Raw genomic sequence first — 12,240 nt, 5'->3', positions numbered from 1 at the left:
CCTGCTGGCCTCCATGATTTCTTATGATCAATCTGCTGACATTCAAATTGTTTTCCCCATAAATATAAGGTGTTATTTTTCCCTTGCTGCTCTCAATATATTTTCTTTTAGTTTTCAGAAGTTTGATGTATCTTGGTATGTCTTTGAATTTTTTTTTTTTTTTGGTATTTATTAAACTTCTTGAATCTGTATACTGGGTCTCTCGCCAAATTTGGGAGGGCTTTCAGCCATTATTTCTTACAGTTATTTTGAAGACCTGTCTTTTTTTTCCCTTTCCTTCTGGGACTCCAGTGAGACCAATATTAGATCCCTGAGACTCTGCTTTCTGTTGTTGTTTGTTGTTGTTGTTTGTTTGTTTCTAGTATCTTTTCTTTCTGCTGTTCAGATTGGGTAATTTCTATTGTATCTTCAAGTTAATTGATTCTTTCCTCTGTCTCCTCCATTTTGATTTTGAGCCCATCTATTAAGTTGTTTTTTTTTTTTTTTGGTTATTATGTTTTTCAGTTCTTTTAAAGATTCCGTTTGGTTCTTTGTTATCCTACATTTATTTCTGAGACTTTCTATTTTTTCACCTGTTTCAAGCATCTTCCTAATGATTTTTTGAAGAACTTTATGATGGCTGCTTTGAAAACTTGTCAGATTATTCTAACATCTCTGTCATCTTGGGTTTGGTATCTGGTAATTGTCTTTTCTCATTCAAGTTGAGGTCATCCTGATTCTTGGTATGTCAGGTTATTTTTTATTGAAATCTGGACATTTGGGGTATTATGAGACTCTGGATGTTATTTATATATTCTGTTTTAGCTGGCTTTCTCTGGTTTCAGCAGGATAAGGAGGAGTGCCATCTTATTATGAGTATAGAAGTCCAGGTTACCCATTCTTCTCCAGTTGACACCTTAGGAAGGAAGGGGCTACTCGCTGGTCAAAAGTTGGTGCTCCAGATTCCACTAGACTCCCACTAATACCACTTTGCTCTCCAGTTGACCTCCACTGTTACTGTGGAGCATGGTGAAAATCATTACTCTCCACTAGGGCTCCTCACACACAACTGCAGCAGGGAGGGGGAGGGGTAGATCACCTTGTTACTGCTAGGCAGGAGTGGAAGTCCAGATTCCCTTTGGGGTCTCCACTGACACTGTGGTAGGGAGGTTTGTTCCACACACTGGTGATGAAAGTCCTGGTTCCCAGGACTCACTTTCTCTAACACCACTCTCTTGGGGTTGTGTTGCCTTGTTAAAGCCTGGTGATGGAGGAAGTTTAGACTCCCCACTTGGCCTTTGCTGGCATGGGTGGAAGTAGCACCACATTTTTTTTTTCTGTGGTATTGGCTGGAGTAGAGAGTTTAGTGTCTACAAGTTTTTTCTCTCGCCATTCTGTTCTTTTCTTGATGTTTTAGCTAGAGAGAGCAGGATTTTGTTGGGCTTTTGTTGTCTAAACACACTGGTGTTTCTGAGTTACTGTTTTTTTTCTTTTTATTAATTGAAGCATAGTTGACTTACAATGTTGTGTTGATTTCTGCTGTATAACAAAGTGATTCAGTTATACATATATATACATTCTTTTTTATATTTTGAGACATTATGGTTTATCACAAGGTATTGAATATAGTTCCCTGTGCTATAAAGTAGGACCTTGTTGTTTATCCATTCTATATATAATAGTTTGCATCTACTAACCCCAAACTCCCTATTCATCCCTCCCCCATGCCCCCTCCCTTTTGACAACCACAAGTCTGTTCTCTTTGTCTGTGAGTATGTTTCTGTTTCATAGATAGGTTCATTTGTGTCATATTCTAGATTCCACTTCTAAGGGATACTGTACGGTATTTGTCTTTCTCTTTCTGACTTAACTTCACTTACTATGATAGTCTCTGAGTCCACCCATGTTGCTGCAAATGGCATTATTTAATTCTTTTTATGGCTGAGTAGTATTCCATTGTGTATGTGTACCACATCGTCTTTATCTATTAATCTGTCAATGGACATTTAGGTTGTTTCCATGTCTTGGCTATTGTGGATAGTGCTGCTATGAACATAGAGGTGCATGTATCTTTTTTAATTATATTTTGTCCAAATATATGTCCAGGAGTGGGATTGACAGATCATATGACATGAGTTACTGTTTTCTTTAGCTCCAGGTCTGAGATATACAAGGCAAAAATAAAACCCAGAGAACTTGCCATCATATACTTCCTTGGGTCCCAAGGTTTTATGTGGCCTACCTCCTTTTCACCTTTCTGAATCTTCTTATATTTGTTTTATATATAATGTCCAGGGTTTTTATTTTCTGCTTGCTGGAAAAAATAGAAAAATGTGGGTCTATTCCATCCTCCTGGAAGTGGAACTCCTCTCAATTGATTTTTCTCATATTTATCTTTAATCTGATGATGTTGCCAAGCTTACTTGGTGTAGTAGCTTTTTTTCAGATTCTTTACAGTAGTTTACAGTAGTACAGTCATCTGGTCTCATAGGAGATGAGCCTTATCTTTCACCCTGGCCTGAGATCTTCATTGTCTCTTAGACCTTTGTGATTATCCAAGGCATCTTTGTTCTTAATGGCCCCCAATGGCTGAGAGTGTGCCAAGATCCATTTCAATATGTGTATTTTTTCATTCACCAACATGTGGGAATCATTCAGCTAGTTTCTGAACTTCTTTCAGAGGTAATTATACCGTGAATAGCTGTAGATTTGGTGTGTCTGTAGGAGATGGTGAGTTCAGGAACCTCATATGTCACCACCTTGGACCAGAATCCTAAACCTGGTGTTGCCTTAGGAGAAGCTACTCAATTCTGCTTCTTCTATGAGCTTTACTTTAGACAGTAGTTACTCAATCATTTGTGAGCTGCTCCACCAAGCTCAGGCATCAGTAGAAATTTAACCTGTGGAGATTTCAAAAGCTTACTAGCTCTTTTTACTGTCTGGCTCAGTCTGTCTTGCTCGCTGTGCTTCCGTCTCCCTTCCTCTCTGTCACACACACATACCCTTCTTTGCATCAGTATCCCTGATGAACATAGATGCAAAAATCCTCAACAAATTTAGCAAACTGTATTCAACAACATATTAAAGGGATAATATACCATGATCAAGTGGGATTTATTCTAGGGATGCAAGGATGATTGAACATCCACAAAGCAGTGTGACATATCACATTAACAAAAGATAAAAATCATATTTCAATAGCTGCAGAAAAAGCATTGACCAAGTTCAACGTCCATTCATAATAAAAAATCACAGCACACTGGATATAGCAGGAACATAACTCAACATAATAAAGGCCATATATGACAAGCCCACAGCTAACATTATACTCAGTGGTGAAGAGCTGAAAGCTTTCCCTCTAAGGTCAGGAACAAGACAAGGATACTCACTATCGTTATTTCTATTCAACATAAGAATGAAAGTTCTAGCCAGAGTAGTTAGGCAAGAAAAGAAATAAAAGGCATCCAAAGGAAGAAGTAAAGCCATCTCTGTTTTCAGATGTCATATTATATAAAGAAAATCTTAAAGACTCCACCAAAATACCATTAGAACTAATAAACAAATTCAATAAAGTTGCAGGATACAAAATCAACACACAAAAATCAGCTGCATTCCTATACACCAATTATGAACTATCAGAAAGAGAAATTAAGAAAGAAATCAAACTTACAACCGCATCAAAAAGAATAAAATACTAAGGAATAAATATCACCAAGGAGGTAAAATATCTGTACACCAAAGAGTATAAGAAGAGTGAGACAGAAATTAAAGAAGACACAAATAAATGGAAAGATATTCTGTGCTTATGGATTAGAAGATATAGTATTGTTAAAATATCCATAGTATCTAAAGCAATCTATAGATTCAGTGCAACCCCTATGAAAATGCCAATAGCATTTTCCACAGAAATGGGAAAAAATACTAAATATTGTACAGAACAACCAAAGACCCCGAAAAACCAAAGCAATCTTGAGAAAGAAGATCAAAGCTGGAGGTATCACACTCCCTGATTTCAAAATTTTATTACAAAGCTGTAGCAATCAAAACAGTATGGTGTTGGCATAAGAAGAGATATATAGGCTAATAAAATAGAATAGATAGCTCAGAAATAAACCCATGCATATATGGTCAATTTATGGCAAAGGAGCCAAGAATATGCAATGAGGAAAGAGAGTCTCTTCAATAAATGGGGTTGGGGCTTCCCTGGTGGCGCAGTGGTTGAGAGTCCGCCTGCCGATGCAGGGGACACGGGTTCGTGCCCCGGTCCAGGAAGATCCCACATGCCGCAGAGCGGCTGGACCCGTGAGTTATGGCCGCTGAGCCTGGGCGTCCGGAGCCTGTGCTCCACAACGGGAGAGGCGGCGTCAGTGAGAGGCCCATGTACCACAAAAAAATAATGATAATAAATAAATAAATAAATAAATAAATAAATAAATAAATAAATAAATAAATAAATAAATAAATAAATGGGGTTGGGAAAACTGGACCACTGTCTCACACCATACAAAAAAATAAACTTAAAATGGATTAAAGACTTGAATATAAGACCTGAAACCATAAAACTCTAGAAAAAAAATAGGTGGTAAGCTCCATGACATCAGCCTTGCAATGATTTTTTTTTGGATTTAACATCAAAAACAAAGGCAATAAAAACAAAAAGTAAATAACTGTACTACATTAAACTAAAAAGCTTCTGTACATCAAAGGAAACCATCAACAAAATGAAAAGGCAACTCATGGAATGGGAGAAAATATTTGCAATCATATATCTGATAAGGAGTTAATATCCAAAATGTATAAAGAACTCATACAACTCAATAGCAAATAAAATTTAAAAAAATGGACAGAGGAACTGAATAGACATTTTTCCAAAGAAGGCATACAGATGGCCAACAGGTATGTGAAAGTGTTCAGCATCACTAATCATCAGGGAAATGCGAATCAAACCCACAATGAAATACCATTTCACACCTGTTAGAATGTCTGTCATCAAAAGGACAAGAGATAACAAGCGTTGGTGAGGAGGTGGAGAAAAGAGAATCCTTGTGCACTGTTGGAAACATAAGTTGGTGTAGCCACTATGGAAAACAGTGTGGGGATTCCTCAAAAAATTAAAAATAGAGCTACCATATAATCCAGCAATTCCACTCCTGGTTATATATACAAGGGAGATAAAATCATTATCTCAGAGATATCTGTACCCCCATATTCATTGTATTTGTAATAGCCAAGACAGGAAAACAACCTAAATCTCCACTGATGGATGAATGGATTAAAAAAAGTTGTGGCACATATATACTGTACAACAGAATATTATTCAGCTATAAAAAAAGAAAGCAGTCCATTTGTGACAACACAAATGGACCTTGAGGGCATTATACTAAGTGAAACAAGTTTGACAGAGAAAGATAAATACTATATGATCTCACTTGTATGTGGAATCTAAAAAAATCTGACCTTATTGAAACAGAACAGATTGGTGGTTGCTAGAGGCCAGGGGTGTTAGGTGGGGATGGGAGAAATGGATAAAAGTGGTCAAAAATACAAACTTGCAGTTATAAGAAATAAGTTCTGGGAATGTAACTTACCGCATGGTGACTATTAACAATACTGTTTTGTGTATTTGAGCTGAGAGAGTCAATCTTAATTCTCAGCATAAGGAAAAAATTGTAACAGTGTGTGGTGATAGATGTTAACTAAATTTATTGTGGTAAATGTTTTGCAATATATACACATATCAAATCATTATGTTGTATACCTTAAACTAATACAATATTGTATGTCAATTATATCTCAATGAAACAGAAAAATAAAATAGACTTTTGATATTTTCAAAAAATATTTTGCTGGATTTGATTTGCTAGTAATTTGTTAAGGACTTTTGTATCTTATTAATGAAGAATATTGTTCTCTAGTTTTATTTTTATGCAATGTCTTCTCTGGGTTGTTATCAGGATAACAGTGGTTTCATAAAAGAGTTGAAGTTTTTCTTTTCTATTTTCTAAAAGACTTTGTTTAGACTTGGTATTATTTCTTCCTTAAATATTTGATAATATTTATCAGTAAAACCATCTGGACCTGGAGTATTCTTTGAAGGAAGGTTATAAATTATAAACTCAAAATTTAAATTATTACATTTCTTCTTGGGTCAGTTTTGGTAATTTGTGTCTTTTGTGTCTTTCAAGGAATTTGTGCATTTCATCAGATTTATTGGCATAATATAGTTCATACAATACTATTCCCTTATTATTATTTTAATTCTGTATTATTTTAATTCTGTATTATTTTAATTTCTGTAGTATCTGTTGTGTTGTCCTCTTTTATTTTTGACATAGTTAATTTGTATCTTCTGTCTTTCTTGATCATTCCAGCAAGAGGTTTATGAATTTTATTAATTTTTTTAAGCAACTAGGTTTTGGTTATAGATTTTAAAAAATATATTGTTTGTCTGATTTCTATGTCATTGATTTCTGTTCTATATCATTTCCTTCATTCGAGTTTAATTGGGTTTAATTAATTCTTTTCTTTCTTCTTGAAGTTTAAGGTGTAAACTTTGATTTTATACTTTTCTTCTAATGTAAGTATTTAAAGTAAAATTTTCCCTCTAAGCCCTGTGCTGCATTCCACTAGTTTTGATATATTTTCATTATTCTTCAGTCCAAAATATTTTCTAGTATCCCTTGTGATTTCTTCCTTGACTTGTGGTTTATTTTAAAATATGCTGTTTAGTTTCCAAATATTTTAAGGTTTTAAAAAATATCTTTCTGTTTGATTTCTAATTTAATTTTTTGTGGTCATAGAAAATAGTCTGTGTGATTTAAATTCTTTTAAATTTATTGGAAATTGTATAGGCCTGCGTATAGTCTCTTAGTTAAAGTTCAATGTGTGCTTGAAAAAGAGTATGTATTCTTGTATTCTTGGGTGTACTGTTCCATACGTGTCAATGAGGACAAGGTGATTGATAATATTGTCTAAATCTTCTGTTTCTCCTACTTTGAAGGCATGACTCTTTTGGGGTTTCTACTGAATGTCTTCTACATTTAACAAGGTCTCTTTAGCTGGTGGGATCATAAGCAAGTCCCAGCCATGTGTAAACTATGAGAATTAGTTGTCTTACAGCTTCCCAGTATTTGACTTTCCCCAGATGTTCTTTGTTCACCTTCATGGTGTTTCACATTACAAGTGTACAAATTAATACTCAGCCAAAATCTCAAGAGAGCCCGATATAGATTTCTTTGTGTAGCTCTGATAGTCTTTACCACAAAATTCTAGCCATTCTGGCCTCTGTGAAATCTGATTTCTGGGATTCCAACCCTACTCCATAGTATGGTAATTTCCTCCATGCAGAAACTAGGAGACAGTAAGGATTACTTATTTTGTTTCACTTTTCTCAAGAATTACAGTCCTGTGCTGCTTATCATTCAATGTCTGAACATAGTTGTTTTATATATTTTTGTTCAGTTCTAGTTATTTGTAGCATGAGGATAATTATGGGCTGTGTTTCTCTCACATGGCAAGAGCAGAAGTATTTTGTTTCTTCCTTTCCTTCCTTTCCTTTCTTTCCTTTCCTTTCATTAAAAATATTAATCTTTCCTTTTAGTGCTGTTATACACAAATGAACAACTGTCAGTTAATACATTAGATGGCATGTGTTTCCTTTGCTATACATATGTTTGCTTTCCCCTAAAGGGCTGACTGAAGCTATATGCTCATGTTGACTGACAGGCTTCACTTTAAAGAATTAGGTAGGTTAGGGTCTCCCAATGAAGATCCCCTCCAGTGGGGTGCCAACCCATAACATAGCTACCTTAGTATTTCCCAAGCAGAGAGGTCAGTTTCCATAGAGATTAGTTCTTCCGTTTTAGTTTACGTATAAGGTTGCTACTGCCTTGCACGTGTGTAGATGGGAAAGCTGGGAGGGCTCAACTGGTTCAGTCATTCCTTTTCAATCCTCTAATTAATTTTACCAAATAATGTCTAGCATTCCATTCCCTGCTCCATCTTTGCTTGGAGCCTCCTAGGAACTCTATCAAGAAGACCCAATCCAATTCTTGTTTTTGGGGGTTTCTTTTTTTTGCAGTACACGGGCCTCTCACTGTTGTGGCCTCTCCCGTTGTGGAGCACAGGCTCCGGACGCGCAGGGTCAGCGGCCATGGCTCACCGGCCCCGCCGCTCCGCGGCATGCGGGATCTTCCTGGACCGGGGCACGAACCCGTGGCCCCTGCATTGGCAGACGGACTCTCAACCACTGTGCCACCAGGGAAGCCCCCAATTCTTTTTATAGCCTTTTCCTGGGGGTATCTGGGACTAGAGTTTTCATTGGTCTGGTTTATCCATTAATACAATGTCATCTTCTGTCTCCTAGAAATGTATCTCTATCACTAGTTTGCTCATGGTTTTCTATCCCATTCTCAGCTTTCCTAGTGATTTACTTCCTTTGACATCCCCCACAGTGCCATTTCCATGGAATGTGGGAAAAGAGAGGGAGGTAAATACATATATACTCATGCTATCATTTTGAATCACATGCCTTTTTTTGAAAATGTTATGACAAACTTTATGATAGTCGTTTATGTTTTTTAAAAACTGTAACATTTTAGTGATTAAAAAAAAAAAACAACAAACCTGTATCCAAAGCGTAATTTCTATTGCGGGAATAAATAACAATGTTGATCTAAATTACTTTGAAGTTAACCAAAGCCTAAGAATGATTCAGATTATTTCAGCACCATCTAGTTGATTATTTTTTATTTATTACTTATTATTTTGCTTGAGGTGCTTTAAAAATAGCCATTAACATAAAAAAAAATCTTGGGCTCTATAGGAAAAGACAGCACCACAGACTCAGAATTATGCTTTTGCTTCATGATTAAATTTGATTATATGCCTAAAGTAGACAAATTAGAGTTTATTGTCACATTTATGGCTGAGTTTTCTGTTTTTCTGATAGGTACAAGAGTAAACCTGATGATGACTATGAAGATCCCAAAGATGTTCAAGCCATCAAAGAGGCCCAGTTGTATATGGGAGACTTCAATTTGAAGACAGCCCCAGACTATAAGATACCTGAACACATGAGAATAAATGCTGCCAAGAAGGAAGAGGAACTGGGATACCTCGACTCTATGGTACTTACCCATAGCTTTCATGACAATGAGGCACACACCCTGGATTTTTTAATTGAATTCTGCTGAAACCACCCATTTTGTTAGCTGGTCCATAAAGATATATAGTCATAGAAATTTAGAATTGGAAGAGGCCTTCATGATTATCTAGAATAATGCCCCTTTTTACAAATGAGGAAATTGCATCCCAAAGATAAGAGATTTATTCATGACTATTTAGTTAACATGGCAGAACCAGCCTTCAAATTAATTACTTGGTTCAATACCAGTTTCATGAGTGAAGGCATTATATTTTATGAACTTTGAATCTCTGAAATTCAAACACATCCTTGTTGGCTGTTGTTTCTGGCTGCTGTGGACCACCAAGACTTAGGAAAATAGACCAATGTATTTAGCTTTTGTTTTGAAGGACTTCCAAACTTTTGTAGGTGACACAATACTGAGCAGTTAATATATTCCTTTTTGATTCTCTCTGCATTTCCCCAAACTGCTTCTAATCATCCTGATTTCTCATACCTGTTTTCATCCTAAAGTTTCCTCTCCCTGTCATAGTAATTCCTTGCTTTGAATTGACAAGTGACTTTTCACACTTAGAGGCTAAGAAGGCATCTGAGCTACCATTTTGAGGAGAATTTTGTATACGGCCACCTAGTATGGCTGTGCAGGTTGCCCATTTCAAGGCATCACATTGAAAAGAGTGCCAGTCATACCACAGATAGAGCATGTTTGAATATTTTATAATTTTATGACAAGTGGAAGTGTGAAATGTCTTGGGGAAGGAGTGTCTTTTTCTATTTCACCAAAGATGCTGTACATGCCAGCACTACAAAGATCCTGGTATGGCAATTCATAGCCACAAGTAAATTTTCATAGCTCATACCTATAAATTTCTGATCAGATGGACATTTTGAACATTTTATTAGTGACCGTTTGGATTGTTTTTCTAGCTGTTTGTCTAAGGCAATTCTTGTTTCAACTATCATGTTTCATCCGTTGTCATAGACAAATGTTCTTTTGATCACAATTTGCCAGTCATCCCACCTGAAATTTCATAGTCCAGGTAGAGGTGATAGACAGGTGTGATGTCTTGAATGGAACTGCATTGTACTGAAATCTATTTTATTAAAATGACAGCATTAAATAATGCAGAGCACACAATTCTACCTGTCAGAAGATCAGAGTTCCATTCCAATCTCTGCCACTTAATAGTTATATGAACTTGGCTAGTCATGTAACTCTCCCTAAGCCTCAGTTGAATTGTCTGTTTTTTAAAAAAAAAGGTATTACTACCAATGAACAACAGTAAGACAAGACATGTCTAGTCTTCTTCATAGGGTTAAAGTAATGGTCAAAGTCAAACAGTCATTCTTATCATGGTTAAGTTCAAAGTCACTGAAAAGTATCAAGCATTTTAGAAGTCGTGTATTATACATTTCCCCCCGAACCCCGCCTCCTCTCCCACCTCCCCCGTCTGTGGCTAGTGTTTAGGTGTGTGGTATTTGGAAAATTAGAAAGAGAGGCTTGGTATGTAAATTGGGCTCCTAAAAGAGGTAGGCCTTACAGCCACCAGGCTGGTTTGGGTTTGTTCTCCACTTAATTATCGGTCCTCCAGGTACTTCAGAAGTGGTCCCCCACTCACCCAAGGGCTGGATTTTGAGTTTAAACCCTAATGCTTTAAAGGTTTCTTCTTAAGTATGTAAAACATCTCCTCTATTTTGTTACAGTAGATAGTAAATATACAGGTAAGTTCTGTAAGAAGACTTGAAGAAATGCCTTTCGATCTTTTATTTTTCTTAACCTGTGTATTTATGCAAAGTTACTCTTAACAGCCTTTGGGCCGTCTAGTTGCCTAACTGCACACCAGGAGCAGGGTTGCATGTGACTGGAGGCTCTGGTCAGGGCATTTAGGAAACACAGCCTGGGGAGAGAGCTGGCAGTGAGGGAGCAGTGGGCCTGTTTGGCACCTGTGACTGGAGGCAGGGGCATAGCTGGGCTCGGATGAGTGGAGAAGGAACCAAGGAAGAGTCCAGGAACCTCTCAGTGTGATGTGGTACTGGAATTCAGGATCGTGACCTTGCCTACACAAGGAGTAACAGAAAGAATGTGGTCAAAATACAGAATGACAACAGGCTAAAGTGGCCCGAGGTGGGCAACCCTAAGTGACTCTAAGCCAATAGGATTTGAGTTTTCATCAGGGAAGGACGGTTACTGTGTGCTCCTGACCAAAGAATGGCCTTCCCTTCCCTGGGATCTGGCTGAGTACAGGGCTCAGGAAGGACTTCCATTGAGTGGTGGAAGGAGAATGGGGGAACTCAGCCCTAGAAGCCAGCTGGGGGACACCAGAGGTCACATCCAGACTGTCTTCCCCTTATGGAGAGGTGAAATGGGGAAAAGCCTAAAAACTAGAGAAAATAACTTAGTAGCGAACAGGAATGATCGGATAAATTTTTATCTTGAATTTTTGCTAGGCATTCCAGTCAAGGGACAAAAGCAAATTGTATTTCAAGCTGCCCTTTGTGATCAGGTTGTCATTTTGCTTTCTTCCTGTTCTTTTTATCAGGCCTATGCAAAGAAAATGCACATGAACAAGTGCATTGTCTCTCTTCGAGACCTTAAAGTGGCTGTCATCGAGGAAATACAGTGCCTGGTACAAGAACTGAAGAACATTCAGTTGACTCTTCATGTATCCAAGCACATCCCCATTCCCCAAATCCCTCAGATATACCCAGAAGAATTTCCAGAAAAGAGATTTCAGTATGATGAGGAAACCCTCCTAGCTTTTAAGCGGCAGCAGATGAAAAATCAGGCTGAAACGGCCCCTCAAGTTGAACAGGCAGCATCTGCAGGCTCAGCTGGAAGCTTCCTCACACTCTCTTCTGGAAAGGATGGGGATTTGACGACACGTGATTCATTGTCTAGATCGTCGAAAGCATCAGTATTCAATCTAGATATTCCGAAGTTCATGGAATTTGAAAGAACAGATCCAACTGAAGTGGAGCTGGAGATTATGAAGAGGGATGAGATTAAACACTTGCACATGCAACAGTATTTGATCAACAGGGTAAGAAATGAGACTCTGCTTATTTAAAGCTGAAAGAGAGAAGAGCAGGATAATTAAAATTAAATTATAATTTAA

The 12,240-nt window shown here is 37.3% G+C and overlaps 1 protein-coding gene across 1 annotated transcript in view; it reads left to right on the top strand.

Annotated features, from left to right (window-relative positions):
• Window positions 1–12,240, top strand: part of CFAP44 (cilia and flagella associated protein 44) — a gene marked incomplete at its 3' end in the record, with an annotated part of 117,712 nt that overhangs the window by 79,404 nt on the left and 26,068 nt on the right. Inside the window, exons 24-25 of the mRNA XM_007453147.1 lie at window positions 8,930–9,107; window positions 11,665–12,165. Coding sequence (XP_007453209.1) covers window positions 8,930–9,107; window positions 11,665–12,165 — 679 coding nt within the window. The remainder of the gene's footprint in view (window positions 1–8,929; window positions 9,108–11,664; window positions 12,166–12,240) is intronic.

The sequence above is a fragment of the Lipotes vexillifer genome, unplaced genomic scaffold (genome assembly GCF_000442215.2).
Source record: "Lipotes vexillifer unplaced genomic scaffold, Lipotes_vexillifer_v1.1 scaffold1319, whole genome shotgun sequence".
NCBI classification, from domain to species: Eukaryota; Metazoa; Chordata; class Mammalia; order Artiodactyla; family Lipotidae; genus Lipotes; species Lipotes vexillifer.
The sequence above is the reverse complement of the archived record's forward strand: the minus strand, read 5'-3'. Positions and strand labels throughout refer to the sequence as shown.